The sequence below is a fragment of the Perca fluviatilis genome, chromosome 6 (assembly GCF_010015445.1).
Source record: "Perca fluviatilis chromosome 6, GENO_Pfluv_1.0, whole genome shotgun sequence".
NCBI lineage: Eukaryota > Metazoa > Chordata > Actinopteri > Perciformes > Percidae > Perca > Perca fluviatilis.
This window is the reverse complement of record NC_053117.1, coordinates 38,832,087-38,851,840: the sequence shown is the minus strand read 5'-3', so window position 1 is coordinate 38,851,840 and position 19,754 is coordinate 38,832,087. Positions and strand designations below refer to the sequence as shown.

General features: G+C 41.8%; 2 protein-coding genes across 2 annotated transcripts; one reads left to right on the top strand and one right to left on the bottom strand.

The window, feature by feature from the left end:
* Positions 1–3,887: 3,887 nt before the first annotated feature.
* Positions 3,888–6,154, top strand: zgc:153044 (uncharacterized protein LOC751678 homolog). The gene has a single exon (XM_039803740.1). The coding sequence runs from the start codon at positions 4,065–4,067 to the stop codon at positions 4,608–4,610; it is 546 nt and encodes a 181-aa protein (XP_039659674.1). The 5' UTR covers positions 3,888–4,064; the 3' UTR covers positions 4,611–6,154.
* Positions 6,155–14,265: 8,111 nt separating this feature from the next.
* LOC120561457 (zinc finger and SCAN domain-containing protein 2-like) lies at positions 14,266–19,754 on the bottom strand. The gene is made up of 2 exons (XM_039804598.1): positions 19,509–19,754; positions 14,266–15,753 (listed from the first exon to the last, which is right to left on the bottom strand). The coding sequence occupies exons 1-2, from the start codon at positions 19,705–19,707 to the stop codon at positions 14,627–14,629; spliced, it is 1,326 nt and encodes a 441-aa protein (XP_039660532.1). The 5' UTR covers positions 19,708–19,754; the 3' UTR covers positions 14,266–14,626.

Genomic DNA, 19,754 nt, shown 5'->3' with positions numbered 1-19,754 from the left:
CATTTTGTGGATTTCACTTTGCTTCATATTTCCCTAAAAGCTCAGGCTGTTCTCATGAACCATTCGTACATATAGCTACAACAAGTAATGCTCTGTAATAATTGGTATGTATTCCACATATTTATTACTGTATGCAGCACACTGACTGCTGCTGTATGAGACCGCTCAGGTCCGCGTAGAGACGAGTTTAGGGTGGTTAGGGGCATGGGTGTAAATTTCTTCTAACAGATGAGGGGAGGGGGGGGGCAATAAACATACAATTTCTTAAGAGCAATTATTGAAGGGCACACTAATTATACACAAAATTGTTCTTGTATACAGGGGTTAAAGTGGGCTCCAGCAGGCGGGGGAACACTGCTTGTATAGGATATGTGTAGTTGTGCCCTGCTATGCCCTGCAGTGCCCTGCTACGCCCTGCTACACCCTGTAACACCCGGCAATGCCCTGCTATGCCCTGCAGTGCCCAGCTACGCCCTGCTACACCCTCTAACGCCCGGCAATGCCCTGCTATGCCCTGCAGTGCCCTGCTACACCCTGCAACGCCCGGCAATGCCTTGCTATACCCTGAAGTGCCCTGCTACGCCCTGTAATACCCGACAGTGCCCTGCTACACCATGAACTACTACAACTATTATTTCTAGTCATAGTTCCATTATCTCTATTGTGACTATAATTGCCACTGTTCATCACACCCCCAACCAGCACCGGCAGACAACCGCTTGTATAGGATATGTGTAGTTGTGCCCTGCTATGCCCTGCTACGCCCTGCTACACCCTGTAACACCCGGCAATGCCCTGCTATATACGCCATGAACTACTACAACTACTATTTCTAGTCATAGTTCCACCCCAACAGGCACTGGTAGACAACCACCCACCAAGAGCCTGGATCTGTCCCAGGTTTCTCCCTAAAAGGAACATTTTCCTCACACTCAAGGTTTCTGCCTAAATTGGAGTTTATCCGTTTATAGAAAGGGCTGGCTATCAATCGTACTACAGGCTGTAGTAGACGGTCGTGCATCTTAAGGCTCATTTGCGTCGGCACTCCCGGTAGTGCGCATTGGGCGTGCGGTCTTTGCCACTTCTGACCTGTACAGGTGCGTCTGTTTAACCATAAAATGACCTAAAACTTTATTGCAATTCATTATTTATTCAGCAAATAACTTTCCCATCAGCGTTTATCGCATAAGCCGTATATAGATCAAGAGAAAATCCGATGAGACCTAACGTATAAACTTTGGGTCGATTATTCATGAAATTCAATCGAATTTTACTGTTTCTATAAGCCATTTTTCATTTGATATAACTTAATTTGCACAAAAACGTGAGGATGGAAACATAGCTAGTGTCTACCACGCTGTATACTGTAGTGGGGCTGCAACTAACGATTATTTTCATTGTTGATTAATCTAAAGTCGATTATTTTTCTCCATAAATGGGTTATAGTTGTTTGGTCTCTAAAATGTCAGAAAATGGTGAAAAATGTGGATCAGCGTTTCCCAAAAAGCCCAAGATGACGTCCTTAAATGTCTCGTTTTGTCCACAACTCAAAGATATTCAGTTTACTGTCAGAGGAGAGAAGACACAATATTCACATTTAACGAGCTGGAATCAGAGAATTTTCTGAGAGAAAAAAAAACAGATTAATCGATTATTAAACTAGTTGCCGATTCATTTAATAGTTGACAACTAATCAATTAATCTTTGCAGCTCTATACTGTAGCACTGCATGCAGCAGCATATTGTCCGTGATTATATAAATCTTCAATCTAATCTGGCATTTGTCTACCAGAACCATCTTTTCGATAAATAAACATATATTTTAATATCTATTAACCCTGCAGGGCTGTCAGGTTGATGAAAGACAGGCTACAGTAGGCCCTCCTCTGCAGGGCAGTACATGACTCCATGTCTATCTCATCTAACAACAGATTAATACGATTTAAGTTTGATAAGCCAAATAAAAGCGTTGGTTGTAAAAGCAGAACAAAAAAGAAACCAGAATCGTTTTCTTCCTACCAGAGATTTCCAGGTTCCACATATGCACCATGCCGAGCATCCAACGGCGCGAAAAGATCACTTCTCCTTCCTCTTTTTCCTCCTTTTACCTTCTTCCATTCTCGGGACAAGCTGCCGACGCTGCAAACCGGTTCCACGCCGTGTGTGAGCAGTGATTAGCCCGCAGTAAAAGTGCTGGCCGTCGCCCCCCTGGACGTGCACGGCTACATGGCTGCCGAGACCGAGACAAGCAGATGTGGGAGTGCCGACAACAGCTGCGCACTGACGGGAGACCGGTGCACGGAAAACAGGCTCAAGTGGATCCGAAAGCTGCGCAGGACAAAGAGAAAATGAAGTAGGTATTGAAAGAGAACAGAGACGTCTTTGACTAAGCTGGAGCAGCACACAGCTGAATTAATCGGTGGGCTCGGTCTCCAGCTGCCGCTACAGGTTTACGGTCCTTTGTATGCGCGCCCTTCATCCACCATCTGTGTTTCCCGGGCAACCGAGGACTGCCTGCAGGCACGAGCATCTACACAGCAACCACCTCAGAGCAAAATCAGTTGACTTAAAGCTTAAAGGGACATGGAAGAATATCAGGGTAACATTTTACAATAAGATACACAAAAAATAGGTAGGCCTAGTTCATGATTAGTTACTGTTTTTGAAAGAGTAATGAATGATTAGTTAGGCTACTGTTTTTCAGAAGGAGAGTTAGCCTACTGTTTTTTGAAAGGGTATAATGACTAGCCTAGTTAGCCTACTCTTTCAAAAAACAGTAACTACCCTTCTGAAAAACAGTAGGCTAACTACCCTTCTGAAAAACAGTAACTAATCATTCGTTACCCTTTCAAAAAACAGCAACTCGTTACCCTTTCAAAAACAGTAACTACCATTCGTTACCCTTCTGAAAAACAGTAACTAATCATTCGTTACTCTTAGAAAAAACAGTAACTAGCCTACCATTCGTTACCCTTCTGTAAAACAGTAACTACCCTTCTGAAAAACAGTAACTAATCATTCGTTACTCTTAGAAAAAACAGTAACTAGCCTACCATTCGTTACCCTTCTGTAAAACAGAAACTACCCTTCTGAAAAACAGTAACTAATCATTTGTTACCCTTTCAAAAAACAGTAGGCCTAACTAATTATTCGTTAGGCTACCCTTTCAAAAAACAGTAACTACCATTCTGAAACACAGTAACTAATCATTCGTTACTCTTTCAAAAACAGTAACTAATCATTCGTTAGGCTACCCTTTCAAAAAACAGTAACTACCATTCTGAAACACAGTAACTAATCATTCGTTACTCTTTCAAAAACAGTAACTAATCATTAACTACCTATTTTTGTGTACCTTATTGTAAGGTGTTACCAATATCAGTATCACGTTATTACGTGAACAGTTTTAGACGTTTTATATGTTCTAACAAGTTATTTTTTTACGTTATCACAACACACAAACTTAACAAGTTATAACGTTATATAAAGAAAATGTTCTCGTTATAAGGCTACAATAATAACAATGTAGCCTACTATTTATCAGTATCACCGAAGGTGAAATGTTTCACGTTATAACAATACATTTTGACATTATTGCGTGGAACTTTACTTCTTAAAATTGTAAAGTAGGCTGATATATAATACGAAGATCTTTTTGGTTTTAGTTTTTCATCATAATAAGTACCAAAAAAACTAAAATAAACTGTCTGTCATGTCTACCTTTGAAACCTCCATCCAGAAGGAGGCGACAGCGACATCACACCACACCAGGGTGGCGAAGGAATGTCCCGCCACACTCTGCCTCTGATTGGTTTACCCCGGTATTTACACTAACCCTAACCAATCACACTCCTCATGCCTAAACCTAACCAATCCAACCAACGAAGGTAACGAGAATTAGCCAATCAGAGGCGGAGTAGGGCGGGACATTCCTTCCCCATCCAAGGAAAGGAAAATTGGCTTCCTGCGTTGTCTTCATTAGCTTGTCCCGCGGAGGTTTAACTGTGGTACTCACAACATTTCGTTAAGACATCTTTGTTGCAGTGGTAAATTTCTCGTCTTGTATGCATCAGTCGGGTCTCGCAGGTCTGTCAGGCCTGTGCCGAGTCACCGACCATCTTTATCTCAGTAATGGCAGAGCGGCTAATGATGCCTCCCAGGTGGCTCGGTGCAAGATAGCGTGCATCGTAAACGTGACCGAGACCAAGAGCCGCCGCCCTCTTCATCCCGGGGTAGAGTACATCCACATCCCGCTCGCTGACTCCCCGGTGTCTCCTCTCAGCGAGCACTTCGACGAAGTCGCGGATAAAATCCAGCAGACTGCGGACCGCGGTGGCCGCACTTTGGTGCACTGCAACGCGGGAGTGAGCCGCTCCGCCTCGCTGTGCATGGCCTACCTGATGAAGCACCGCGGCGTGGCTCTCCTGGAAGCCCACCGGTGGGTGAGGACTTCTCGGCCCGTGGTGAGACCGAACAACGGCTTCTGGAAACAGCTCATCCGGTACGAGATGGAGCTCCGTGGGTGCACCTCTGTCCGAATGGTGTCCTCCTCCATGGGAGAGCTGCCAGACATTTATGAACACGAAACCAGGAATATGATGCCACTGTGAAGAAGCCACTGCACTGCTGTGTGAACCTATTTATGTGCATTAATATGCTGTTTTGTGTGTCGCATGTAGCCTACAGGGATAGTGCTGTTTCAGGGGTCAACGTTGTTGTTGTTGTTGTTGTTGTTTTTAAACTTTTCCGGTCGGGCAAGTGAAAACAATTCTACTTGCCCAAAGATAACTTTTACCAGCCCCTATACAAACTGTCTTTTTCGAAGAAGGGAAAAAAAAGTGTCCCAAATCGTCAACATAGTAAACAAAAACAAACCTGAAAAAAACGCACATTAAAAGTCAAAAACGTTATGCATCAAAGGTATAAAAAAGTGTCAAGGACCAACTCCAATTTTTTATGGCACATTCAAATCATTCAAAAAGCCTTCTCAGATGTGACAAGAGAATGATAACATAATTTATGATACGATGATGTGATATGATAATATGATGTTATATTTACTTGCCCCGGGGCATCGGGAAACCCTTACTGTTGAACCCTGTGTAAAGTCATGTAGAGAAATATATAAAGGCGTAAAATAATTTTATATTTTAGGCCGTGTAATGTGCTTACTAAAAAGTTAGATAAAGAATGAATATTATATTCTGTACTCCACTACATTTATCTGACAGCTACTAGTTTAAGATAGTTTAGCCTACATTAAAAACACAATACAAAACATATACGCTTTATGAAATACAATGCCGATTAGTCAACTAATCTGTCGTTTGGGTCTTAGTTGATTTAAAAAAAAAAAAAAAAATGTTTTTGTTTCATACTGAATTACTTATTTCCAAATAACTTAAAAGCACATCTCTGGTAAACACAAGATTGACAGAAGTGGAGCTTTTGCATGATTCTTTGTGGAGAAACTCCGTTTCACTGATCTCTCGAGTGAATTAGCTAATCTATTAGTCAACAATAAAAGAGTGTTACCTCTATTTTTTACCATCTGCGCTACGTTCCGTGAGCATTCAAGTCAACGCTTGATATTCCACACAGAAGCGCGTGTGAAGCGGCTCTCCGCGCCGCTAAAGAGACGCGCCAGGTAGGGCTGGGGGATACGGAGAATATCAAATACCACAATATTTTTGACCCAATACCTCGATATCGATCGATGGCGGAGGATGGAAAAAAAAACGGAACGCAGCACAGATGCGTATACCCAGTTGAAAATCCGGGGGTGAATCGAGTAATAATTTCTTAAGTCGAGGACAGCCCCAATCCTTGTGGCCCCTTCACAAGTTACTAGTTGCGGCCCCTTGTCACATTTCTATAAGTTGTTAGCCAAAAGAGTGTTATCCACTTGACTTCTCAAGATAGTTTCAAAAAGGTAAAGCTATCCAATATTTCACAAAAAGCACAGAGTAGAAAAAAACACGAAAAGGCCCTCAAAACCTACCTCATGTTTTTACTTATCTCGCAATTTTACTCTTGTCTTTATTCAAATGTTTACTGCTCGTTTTTATTCGTATCCTATGTAAAGCGTCTTTCACAAGCGCTATATAAATCTGTTTTTTTATTATTATTATTATTAAAAACAAATTTGAGTTTGTTCTTCTTTCCTGCATTAATCATCTCACAACCTGTTAGATTTATATTGTGACCCTTTGGAGGGGCCTGAGCCCCAGGTTGGGAACCACTGGAATATATTCAGTAAAGTAGATGAACTAGCTCCACTTCGGCCACTTAAAACAGTTAATGCTATTAAAGAGTTGTTGCGTATAGTGTTAACAAGGGCTATAAATTAACACTTTAAAATGTTTTCTGCCAAAGTTAACTTTTACCCGCTTTTGGTGGGTAACCAGTGGTGTAGTCTAATGTATTGTAGTGGGTATACTGTGTATGTGTGTCTGTGTATATATGGGCCAGAATCTGGCTTTGGTGGAGGGGGGGAGGGCATATCATAGTGGGGGGTCTGGGTGTCCTCCACCAGGGTTATTTTGAGCGTCAACGACTTAATTTCCTGTATTCTGATACACTTTTATGCACCAATTTACAGTGGAAATACCTTTATTTAGCCTATGTGAAGAAGAAAACACATATGACAATTCAAAATATATCAAAAATATAATAGAAAGTATGTTGTTGCGTGTCATTGGGCATTTTTAAGTGGGTATATGGAAATCCCGGAGCTTTCTTAGTGGGTATACTGCATATACCTGCATATCACGTAGACTACACCACTGCGGCTAACATTTTAAAGTTACGAGCCAATTTGGCCGGGGGTGAATGAAGCGAAGTGTCTGAATCGGCAGGCTGCAGAAACGATGAAACAAGTCAGCGTTTTCAGATTGGTCCGTTTTCTGCCAAGAAATTTGAGCTGTTTTTCTGTGTTATTGCCTTGGAAACGTAATCTTTATCTGACAACACTGCTTATGGTACCAATCCTTTATTTCCCGTGAACACTAAAGCGTGATTTATGGTTGTGCGGAGGCTCCACGCAGAGCTTTCGCCGTGGCCTACATGAGTGGCCTGAAGTTTATACTTGTGCGTTGGTGTGTGCTTCGAGCTGGCGTGTGTGTGTGTGTGTGTGCTTGTATTAGCTCTACTCAAATACAACTATACAGTATTTAGACCATTTCACAGTGTACTGTATATCAAGCTACTTCACGTCACAATGTTTAGTTCAGCTGGATGTTGTTCTGCTGAGTTCTCAAAGTGTAAATGAGGTAGGGTTTGAACACTTTGAACTGTTGTCATTTTATTCTTTAAAATGAATTGGAATTAACCGGAAACCATTTGACAGATACTTTATTGAATTTGACTTAAACCATCATCACACATGGGCTCACAACATACACAACAAAATATACAAATAATGCAAAAATACACATGCATTAATCAGTTTGTGGTTTGGTACTGCAGTACAGCCTCTAACCTCTGCTTATCTCAGGCTCCTGTTTAAAATTCCAACCGATACAGAAACAAAGGAGCTCTCAAACCGATTCAGTTTGAACCGCTGAGCTGTGTATCGTCTGCCTGGTGGTAACAGTTCACACTGAGAGTACAGAACATGGGATGGATCACAGAGGATTATCTTTACATGTTTTAAGTATGCACTGGTCAAAGAGACACTCAAGATTACGATGATCTTTCTTTAACAAATAACCTATAACTTTAATTTTGATGATACAATTGAAACAATCATTTTCATTTATCAAAAATGCAAAACATTTGGCCAGAATCTCGTCAGAAAACAAAAGGTAGTGTACAAAAAGGGGCCAAAAGAAGGCACTTTGACCTTTCAACAGGACTTCTTATACCGTAAAAAGCCAACACAAAGAAAGAAGAAGGTAACACATCTGGCTGAAAAAAGCGAGCACCGGAGTAGTCCCAGAAGCGGAGCGTCATGGATATAGACTAGTGGTGGGCGGATCAATCCAAATGTCAATACCTCAATACCAGGCTAATAAGATTAATACTTTAGTTCCAGTTTCTCCCCAGCATGCACCGCTGCAGTTTCATCAAAGAGGCGACCTGGCCGTCTGTGTTGCTGCTTTAAAGTGGTCCAAGTCCTGTCACAGTGCGGAGCAGCCGAAAACAATCCAATGAGCGCCCGCTGGTCTGGTGGATGTTCTCTGGAGGACAAGGAAGGAAGCAGAGGCAAGGGTGCCGGACGGGCCCGCTAGCCCGGCTAAGGAAACTACCACACAGCTCGCCACTGCAAAGACTCCTACTCACCAACGCCAGATCCGTGTCACACACAATAGATGAGCTACAAATACACACCGAACTGCTAGGTGATGATTACCACAGAACACACTCCTGGACGGCAGGATGTCTCAGTTGAAAACACATCTTGTTGTCAGGTAAGAGCCCCGTTCATGTTGCACAGACATTTTAATTGCATTGTGTGTCTGTTAAGAGGCACAAAGGCACTCTTTATCTTATGCCCCCTTAACTGCCGTTTTAGCAAAGTGAGCTCTGGGCATTAGCTGCAGCAGCTCCGTGTTGCTAGCACCGATTCAGCTTTTTTTTTTTGGTATCAACAGTACTCGCATAGATATAGCGATAAAGATTAATGTAAAAATTGCCCGGAGTTCTCCTTTAACTTATTAATAATCCAAATGTAAAATCACAAAAACACTTCGCCCTCAATTATTATCGGTATCAATGATATTGGCCCTGTATTTACTTGGTTTCGAATCGATGCAAAATATGCAGTATCGCACACCACTTATATAGACTAAGAACTATCAAATACTACTCAAGGTACTTGGATTTTAGGTCCTTGTTAAACTTTAAACTAAAAGTGATTTTATGATACTGTAAAAGGAAAATTTGGCAAAACCAATAACCATCAAGTTCACATCATTACTTTAAGAGCCACTCACTGGGAAACTCACATTCTCCCTTGATTTGGGAGATTAAAAATGTTTCAAAGAAATACTGTTAATAACAGAAGTAATAGTTATACGAAGGGAAACTTTACATTAAGTGAGGTCTTGCAAACGTACGGCTTCTCACCTGTGTGGGCTTTTCTCATGTGGGACAACAAGTTACTATTTTGCCCATACTCTTTTTCCACGTTTTGCAGGAATATGGCTTCTCTCCTGTGTGAATTCTCATATGCCCTTTTCCCGCAGTTCTTGCAAACCTACGGCTTCTCACCTGTGTGGATTCTCAACTGATTTTCCAGGTGATGTTTAAGTCCGATTGCTGTGAGCCCATAGTAAAACTGAACTGCTGCCTTCTGTTGGTCAGAATCTACAATTACCAAGAGTACATGGGATGGATCACAGAGGAGTATCTTTCCTACCACTGGTGTGCATGGCCAGACAAGACAGACTGAGGATTATGATGATCTTTCTCTGGCAATAACTTTTATTTTGATGATACAGGAAGTTTCCTAAACCATGCAGTCATCACATAGCTGATTACACTCTCCCAAAAAACAAACAAAAAAAAACAGCCGCATAAAAAAATCAACCATTTGTCATTTATCAAACAAATATGCAAAACTTTTAACATCCTTGTTAAACTTTAAACTAAAAGTGATTCTGAGATACTTCGTAAATGAACATTCGGCAAAACAACCATGAAGTTCACATCATTACTTTAACAGCCAGTACTGTCGCGACATGACATCATGACTTTGCGTAAACATACACGCCACTTTCCTAAAGCCAAATGGCGTGTTATCTGTACGCATTTTGAGCTTTCCACGTGTATGTCTACGCTGTATACAGCGGACGTAAACATCCGCGTCGCTACGTGGCGTGTTATCGCGAGAACGTGCCGTACTAGCGCGAGAATGTCACACGCGTGTTAAAAAAGAAAAAAAAAGGTTGGGTTTAGAGGAAAAGAACATTGGGAAAGGTTTAGTTACACACAGCAAAAACAACGGTGACCAACGTCACACGCTGTCACACGGTTTGGTTGGGAAAGAAACATTGGGGAAGGGTTAAAAAAAAGAATTTGACAAACGGCTGTTTTTTTCACACGTAATGTAGGTCAATGGCGGCCGAACGGCGTTGATAAACACGCCAAAAAGCGATTATGCGTCTTGATAACACGCAAAAACGGCATACGAATTGGCGTGTCATACATACGCCACTTTATGAGATCAGCTGTCCACTCACTGGCCCTCATTTATGAAATATGCGTACGACCTAAAACAGGCGTAGAGCGGGCGTACCGTACACGGCAGAAAAAGTCTGCCACCTTGTTTTAGCCTGGGGGGTTCTGCACATTATCGCGCAGGAAAACAGGGTGCCATAAATGTAGTGATGGGGCCAGATGACCCGATGCCCAGAGAGCAGTGTCCAGCACAGCCCCAACTGGGGCTATACGAAGGAGACAGGATATTAATCCACGCTTTTAAAAAGGTATAGTGTTATGTTTGGTAATGATACTCCATACAGGAAACATGACGATGCACGACATTTTTATTTATTCGTCAGGTTTTCGGTTCTCTTTTAAAGTGTCATTAATGACCACAAGTGAACGATTTATTTCTGCCATTGACCGAGTTATTTCGGCTTGTTTTTCCAGCCCCTCTGCTGACAGGAGACAGGGTCAGGGTGGTGGTCCAGCACGGGGGGGGGGCGGAGGACACGCGCTCTCCCTCACAGCTGTTGCCTGGTTCTGACTCATGAAAAAAAACATGAGTCAAATAAAAGACACTGCATAAACTCCGCTACTGTGTGTTTATTTAAATATAACTAACTGTAGGCCTAAGAGATTGCAATATAAGCCTGTATATTACTATTGAGTGACCAGATTTCCTGGAACTAAAAGCGGGACACTTTGCACGTGACCGTAGCGCTCGTGCACACACACGCTTTTTAACGTGAACGTGTGCCAGCCCAGGTCAGACATGGACACAGACAGATTAGACACCATTTTGCCAACAGCACACGTAGGCCTACTGCTCCCAACATAATGGGGGTATCTCAGTTAATAATTATGAATGTCTTTGGTATGTAGCCTACATATCTAAGAAATATTAAAAGACACTGAGTGAGTTTCGTGTGGGACCAACTTTATTTTTCAGAATTAAAGCTATCTTTTGGAAAATGCATCCACTGAACTTGTGAGAAACTTTGTGAAAGGGTGTTTTTCATTGCATGGCACTAAACGTATTATTTGGAACTGCTGCCACAGGCTTGAACTAAAGTTATGGTAACACTTTACGGTAAGGGTACATGAATTATGAATTCATGCATGAATTAATTTATGATTTGTGCATTACTTCATTCCTTAATATCTTATGAATCATCAGGAATTGTCATGAGTTCACAGCCTCTCATTCATGACCTCATGCATGAACACCACATCAACCAAAGCATTAGGTAAGGTGGGTACATTATGCACAGGTTGTGACAATAAATCAATAATCACAATCAGCTTAATAAATCATAATTCATAATGATGTACCCCACCTTACCTAATGCTTTAGTTGTGTTGTTCGTGTATGAGGTCACGAATAACAGAGCAACACATCAATTCCTGATGATTCATGGGATATTAAGGAATGCAGTAACACAAATCATTAATTACATAATGCATAATAATACAGCCTACATCAATTAATTCATGCATGAATTCATGATAATTCATGTCCCTTACTGTAAAGTGTTACCAGTGTTAGTCTATTGGAAACATTCATTCCATTTATTTGTTGGAGGGGAGAATTTGCTCAAGAATCAGTTTGTCGGCTGAAAGCCTGCTGTGAAATTGCGCACAGGTGTCAGCAAAATTGGCCCGTGTGACGAGTAGCGTCTTTAAGGTGGGAATGGTCATGCGGTTCCTCTCGTCAGTCCATGTGTTGTTCATGAGCGAAAAGATCCGCTCAACGGCAGCATGTGTGCCCGGTAGACACATGGCGAACTGAGAAAGGAGACCTACATTTTTGAACGGAATCTCCCTGCTTTTGAAATGCGCGAACATTTCCACCCAGCGCTCGTCCGCTGACTTTCCAGCGGACCTGGAGGGCCTGGTTAAAACGAGGCAGATAACAAGAGGCATTGCGACGATGTTTACAAATTATTATTACCGTATTTTCCGCACTATGAGGCGCACCGGATTATAAGGCGCACCTTCAATGAACGGCCTATTTTAGAACTTTTTTCATATATAGGGCGCACCGGATTATAAGGGGCATAGAATAGAAGATACTGCAGTCAAACGTTTGACTGGGGTTGCGTTATGCATCCACTAGATGGAGCTGTGCTAAAGGGAATGTCAACAAAACTGTCAGATAAAGTCAAACTTTATGAAGCGTTCTGACAACTCCGTTCACTCCCTCCTTATAACATTTAAATCTAAGTGGTCCGATTAAATAGCGATCGTCTCAACGTGGTCCCTGACATGTTGTCATTGGCTTGTCCGCTACCAATCGAAATCTTAGAAGCTAGGGAATACGATGACGCCCACATCGATCATGTAGCAAGCTGGGCAGAGAAGCTAGCGACGATGACAAGTGCGGAAATGGAAAACGCGTTTTTCCGTTGTGATTCGGCCAGAAACTTCAACATTGTGAGGCGAACAGATCGTTTTGGAATATAAAGCTTGGATATTACATTTCCTTGGACTTTTGTGGATTTATGAAAATCAAGTTTTGGCCAAAATACCACTTTGTTGCTGAGAGGACAACGAAATCAGGTATGGATGCACTCTCGACAGCTGCGCAGATTAAGGCTAAATTGTTTTATTGTAAATTGTTTACTTTGTAACAGTTGTGTAACTGCTATAAATCATCGTATGCTTTGTATGTGGGCTTAAGTTAATCATTAGAGGCTAAGCTTTCAATTGGTGTGTCGCATGGCTGTATATTTTGAAGATTTAATGCTTTAAAGTTATAAAAACGCGAATGAGTGGAAGTTTTATCGAGGTTACAGCGACGCAGTGTCCCGTCAACGGGGCAGTGATCCGAGAGGTTGATCCATATATAAGGCGCTCCGGATTATAAAGCGCACTGTCGTTTTTTGAGAAAATTAAAGGCTTTTAAGTGCGCCTTATAGTGCGGAAAATACGGTATACATTGTAACGCTGGCTGCACCGATTATGCAGACGCAGACCGCTACGACTGACTGGACGCTTTATTAGTCTTTCTACATGGGTTTAGTTAATGATCGGGCTATAATAAGTCCACGTCGGCTATGTAATCGCTGACAACCGGGACAATTGCATAGTGGTTGGTGTAAACCGGGACATTTTAGCGTGCGGACAGGCTTCTGTCGGGACTCGGAACACGCAACTCAGAATTGGGTCTAGTCACCCTACATTAGGACTATAGCATACATATGTCAAGGATGTATAAATTAAATAAACTTCAGCTGGAGTCCGATTTACTACGGCAACACTGTTGACCGCATCAGTGATCTCTTTCCATTCCACATTCTTTCTACAGCCTTTAATAACAGTTTTTTGCCAAATAGTAAACACGTTGGTGCAAATGAGATATCAGGGTTTCAATCTCCACCTCTGAAAAGTGCCGCTCCTCAGCGTCTCGCCATGCCGTAAACTGTAGGGGCGAGGCCTCAAAACCGACAATATATTGGGGCGTGATATTTAAATTGCGGTCATTTCCGGCCGCTGCATTTCTCAACGTACGACCATTCTTACGCTCCGATTGGTGCGATTTGAACGTTTCATGAATCACACGTGATGCCCGTCGTTAGAGGATTTCTGCGCTGGTTTCTACGTTAGGTCGATAAATGAGGACCAATGTGAAACTCACATTCTCCCTTGATTTGGGAGATTACAAATGTTTTAAAGACATACTGTTAATAACAGACGTAATAGTTATACAGTCCTTCCAGAAAAATGCGTGAGTTTTTTTGTGATTGTTGCGGGCAAAAATCCTTGATTATGCGGCACGTTTCCTTAAAAAATGCGATGGAATATGCGGGAACTTGCAAAAACTGTGGTTTGATGAAAAAGAGAAAAAAAGTGATTCCCCCAACATCCTGCTTTACAATGATGTCCATGTAGCGTAATTACCTCACTTCATAACGTTCCCATGGTAACAGGGGAAAATGGCTGCTCTTGTGTGAAGTAAGCGCAAAATTTTTCAACTTTCTGCTAAGATATATTACGGGACTTTTTTGCAACGAAAATGCGGGGATTATGAAATCATGCAAGCCCCGCATATTTTGCGTGTAAATCTGCAATTTATGCGGCGAAAGTGCGGCGTATTTGAAAAAAATGCGGCCCCCGCATAAATATGCGGCCTTTGGCTGATTATGCATTGAATTATGCCATCGCATAATCACGTTTTTCTGGAGGGACTGGTTATACGAAGAGAAACTTTACATTAAGATCTTTACATCTCATCTTTGTTAATATTTAACATTCAGTAACAGAGATGTCACTACTGCAAAAGTATTTCATTCAGTTAAACACGTCTCTACCAGAGTTTCAGCTCGATGGTTTCTCCTGTCTGTGGTGATCCTCAGGTCACTTTTCCCACAATTGCTGCAAAAATGTTGCTCCTCACGTCTGAAGGTTCTGGTCAGTTTTGACTATGAACCACTAGAACTTTATTGTCAAAAACGGTGATCGATTTTAGATTTAGATTTCATCCTCTGTGGGTTCTCATATGCCTTAATAAGTCTGAACCGTCACAGAATCCTTTCCTGCAGGTCTTGCAAACGTACGGCTTCTCACCTGTGTGGGCTCTTCTTATGTGGACCGACAAGTTACTATTTTGCCCAAACTCTTTTCCACATGTTTTGCAAACATACGGCTTCTCACCTGTGTGAGTTCTCATATGCTTTAATAAGTCTGAGGCGACGCAGAATCTTTTCCTGCAGGTCTTGCAAACGTACGGCTTCTCATCGGTGTGGGCTCGTCTCATGTGAGCCAACAAGTTACTATTATAGCCAAACTCTTTTCCGCATGTTTTGCAAGAATATAGCTTCTCGCCTGTGTGAGTTCTGGTATGCTTTAATAAGTCTGAAGCGTCACAGAATCTTTTCCCGCAGGTCTTGCAAACGTACGGCTTCTCACCTGTGTGGGCTCTTCTCACGTGGACCAACAACTCACTGTTTTTTCTGAAATCTTTCCCACACGTTTTACAAGAATACGGCTTCTCACCTGTGTGGACTCTCAGGTGTCTCTGCAATGCGGATTTAAACTTCAAGTCTTTCCCACATGTGTCACATATGGACGACTTTTTACCAGTTTGAGTATTAGGGGGAATCTCTGACAGGTTACTGTTGTCTACGTTGTTGCTGGGACTTCTGCTCTTGCCTCGTCTCTGCTTTGGTTCTGGCTCTGCATTTCTAGTTGATCCCGAGTCTCCACGCTTGCCTCCTTTCTGATCTCGGCTCTCAGCTTCATGAGAGTTGTGAGAGAGGAGCTGGTGGTCACCGTTTGCTTCTGATTCCACAGAGGTTATAACGGGCATGTTGGCTACAGACTCTTTCTCCGCTGCACTTAGAGTGCCATCATCAGGATTGAAGTTCAGAGTCTGACCTTCACTGTGGTCCCTTTCTTCATAAGTAGGAGTCAACGTAAAGGCATCAGTCTCCTGCTTCAGTACAAGCTCCTTTCCCTCCTGACTGGTGCACAGTTCCTCCTGTTCTTCTTTAATCTGTGGAGGCTCTGGGTCCTCTTGGTCCAGACGGGAGTTCCTCTCCTGAATACAGAGCTGCTGGTCAGAGAGAACCTCCTCCTCCTTACAGACATGTTGCTGTGGGAGCTCTGCAGGGACAGACAACAAAAGAAATAGAATACTACGGTTATTGGAGAAAAGAAGAGAACACTAGTTCTCTTTTTCTTGAGACCACAGACTGTAGAAATGATGAACGGAGCTTCGGGCGGCTAAAAAGTGAAGCCAATGCTGAAGCTCATTAAAGCTGCATTCTATCTTACTTCCAGCAGGGGGCGACTCCACTGGCTCCAAAAATAAGTCTGATCTGAAGAGAAGACGACCCTACTTCACACTTAATTTACAACCTTTTCATAATGAGTTTATGGTCTCAATCGCTAGTTTCAAATCTTCGTCAATACGGCAGCATGATGTTCATTTAGTAAATTACGGTCCTATTTATTTAGAAATAGATGATAAAGCAGGGGATGATTTGGGGCCTGGCTACGCAGCCACCTGTCAATCAGGACAGAGGCTTAGGCTGCGTTTAGACTAGACCGCACAATGCAGCTTCATTTCACAGAGAAAGAAAGAGAAGGACGGGCTGTGCTTCGTTGTTTGGCAAACAGTCAGCTGCCGCACAAACTCCTCGGCAGTTCGGTGCTTGCGTTTGTTTTTTTTACCCTGATAGTGTTTCAAAACTTTCTTGTGGCAGCGATAGAGGCAGTGATGTTTCCTGTTCTCACACTGCCTCAAAACGGACTGACAAGTCTGATCTCCGCTTACATGATAGGCCACCGCAGCGTGACGCAGGGGTCGCATTTCTCTTTCTGAATGCACGCTTAGCGATGCGAACCATGGCACTGTGTGCATTAAAATAGACCTGACCTTGTTTTTGGGTGCTGTCCGTGTTTTCAACCTAAACTTTGACCCTCTCACTGGGTTTTCACTTAATCAAAGTTAATTGGAAAAATGTTAAAAAAAAGTATGTCTTGTTCAGAATTCGGTAGCACCTTGCCAACCAAACTAGCCAGTGCTAGCATTAGCTGGTAATTTTAATTTAAGGGAAAGTTTGCAGATTTTCTATGTATGTACTTTCATACAAGCTGATGAACAGCAGTTCCCGGAGGTCCGCATTTACCCCCAGGTAAAACAAACCAGAGACCTGGGGCATTTAATAGATTTAGAAGGCTATATATTTACAATATACAGAGGGTTTCTGAGCAATTACCAGAACAGACTGATTGTTTATGTATTGTCCAAGTCTTGTTTGTACTGTCTATATTGTTGTTTTCAGTTGTCTGTATCGGTCTAGCCCACGCTAATGTCTAATGTCTACTAAATGTTTTTGTCCTTATGTGTCAAAACTGTATTGTTGTCTTAGCTGTCTGTATCTGTCTAGAATGAAGACAGATTCAGCAACTGCACGGCCTATTTCTCGCTTAAAACATTTTCAGAAACACGTTTCGGTGAACTGTTTTTGTAAAATACGAGATCGTATTCTGAACGAGCCGCCCGTTAAGCTCTGTTGTGAAATCCGGGAGAAGCCAGACCCATGTGACGCGTTCGTCCAATCACCTGCCGGTCGACGTCCCTGGTCCCTCCCCTTTCCGCTGCGTAGTCAAGATGGCGCCCATTTAGTGCGCGTAGTGTCCATCGTTCCACACTGAACTTTTTGACCGTTTTTTAAGGGGTCATCCAGGTACTTTCAGTGCACTGACTTTTTGCGTTATTTACACTATATACTAAGTGCTTGAAGTGTGCAAGTAGGCGGTTTGAGACACAGCCAATGTTACTTTTAACTTTCCTGTATAATAAATGAAAAGAAAGACGGGTGTAGAGAAGTGTATAGCACAGAATATACAGTACAGGCCAAAAGTTTGGACACACCTTCTCATTCAATGTGTTTCTTTATTTTCCTGACTATTTACATTGTAGATTCTCACTGAAGGCATCAAAACTATGAATGAACACATATGGAATTATGTACTTAACAAAAAAGTGTGAAATAACTGAAAACATGTCTTATATTTTAGATTCTTCAAAGTAGCCACCCTTTGCTTTTTTTGATAACTATGCAAACCCTTGGTGTTCTCTCAATGAGCTTCATGAGGTAGTCACCTGAAATGGTTTTACCTTCACAGGTGTGCTTTGTCAGGGTTAATTAGTGGAAGTTTTTCCCTTATTAATAAAAAAGGACCAGTTGTTGATGAGTTATAACTTGGGGCCCTCCAGTTTGGGAACCACTGTCGTCAGGGTTAATTTACAAAAGGATTAGGTGTTTAAAACTCTTCACCACCGGTTCCCAACCTTTTTGGTCTGAGGTCCCCCCCACAGTCCTGTCAGATGAGCTCACGTACCCCTTCATCAATTCCCAAAGTATGCACTGAGGATGCTGTTGACAATAAAGTGCTATCTATCTATCTATCTATCTATCTATCTATCTATCTAGTATAATTATTCATTATATAAAAGTGGATACTGTTATTTTGTCATACTTTGTCCTACTACTATATCTACCTAAAGTGAGGCTGAATGTTTTAACCATTAATCCATTACTTTCAGCTAACCATTTAAGATGCTTATGCAGTACTTTCAGGTCAAAAGTAACTGTATTGTCCCAGAGGGGGCAATTGTTTGTACAGCCAGCAGACAGACATAAAGACAAGACACACAACAATACAGCAAAACATGAAATACTCACAGTATCTAAACCACAATAGTAAATAAAATCCATACATTTGAAACAGTTCTGGCAAATTGTTTAAAATGGAAATAGAAGTCGGGATCAAAGAGTTTCTGAGTCTATTAGACCTGCATCTGGGCATGGAGTACCAACGACCTGAGGGAAGTAACTTTAACTTAAACTGGCCGGACAAGGGGGTCAGCTGCAATGGATCGGGCCTTCTTTGCCACTCTGTTGGAGTAGATGTGGGAGAGAGTGGCTCAATAAAACATTCTCATAAAAGTGGGGTCGATGTTCAGGTCACTATTATAACCCTTTCTCCACTTCTTTTAGCTACTCATTAGAACTGTGTGGTACTACTTATTACCAGCTATTTATTTCTATCATTTATTCTTTATTTTTAGCTAAACTTCTGTGCTCGCTTGCTTACTAGTCTTCATTTACTCCTACATAACTGCAACCTCTATTGTTTACATGTTACAGCTGGAATATTCTATCAAATCATAATAAAAACATTTTTAATCAAATGAGTTAACCTGCTCTATGATCTTTCCACAAACCCCCTGGCAACAGCGTAACTAACCCTTGGTTGGGATTCAGTGTTCTACACAACAAAGGCTTGTAGCCAGGAGGGTAATTATATATATATATATATATATATATATATATATATATATATATATATATATATATATATATATATATTCATAAATCAGCTCATTGTGAGACCGAACAACCTTCCAAACACAAGGTAGGAGCTGCAATCACCTTTTGACAAGTGGAAAAGTGCATTTTATGGGTTATATTGCTCGTTTAAAAAGGTATATTATCAACAGTTAAAATGTTCTAGGTGGGATATCACCTCACTCGTTTTTTTTCGACGTTTTTGACGCCTTTGACGTTTGTTTTTGCTTTTTCCAACGTTATAAATTGTTAAATTTTTCTTCTACACATTTTCAGCGCTTATTTCTACGTCCCATATTTTCTGATATAAAACTAAAATTTGAAAACGGGTCAATTTGACCCGAAGTCAACAATTCATTTCCAAGGTAGGAGGATGGTTACAATCAGGGCACATCAGGGGGCTCCTGCAGACAGTAATCACCTGCTGGCACAACAGGGGCTCCGTACACACCTGTGGTTATAATAACCGTCATTAAAATAATTAGCGTGTAAACTCACCTATCCTGTGTAACTTGATTTCTGGTTTCCAAACGACATCCAACAGTCTGCGCTGCCGAGCTATCTCTTCCTCGTACTCGACGATAGTTTTTCCAACAGCTCTGAATATTTCTTCAGCAGCAGCAGTCAGTCTCTCGGTGACAAACTCTCTCAAACTCTCAACCGAAGACATTGTTCCAGCTGAAAGACCCCAGCTCATTCAACAGCAGCATGCAGCTAACGCTACGGTACGGGCGCTGCTGTTGT

Bases quoted from the DNA above. Each gene is read 5' to 3' on its own strand.
- zgc:153044 (XM_039803740.1), top strand. From the start codon at position 4,065: ATGCATCAGTCGGGTCTCGCAGGTCTGTCAGGCCTGTGCCGAGTCACC.
- LOC120561457 (XM_039804598.1), bottom strand. From the start codon at position 19,707: ATGAGCTGGGGTCTTTCAGCTGGAACAATGTCTTCGGTTGAGAGTTTG. The intron at 15,754-19,508 runs GTGAGTTTACAC...CTGTCCCTGCAG, and splicing joins AATCAAGTTACACAGGATAG to AGCTCCCACAGCAACATGTC.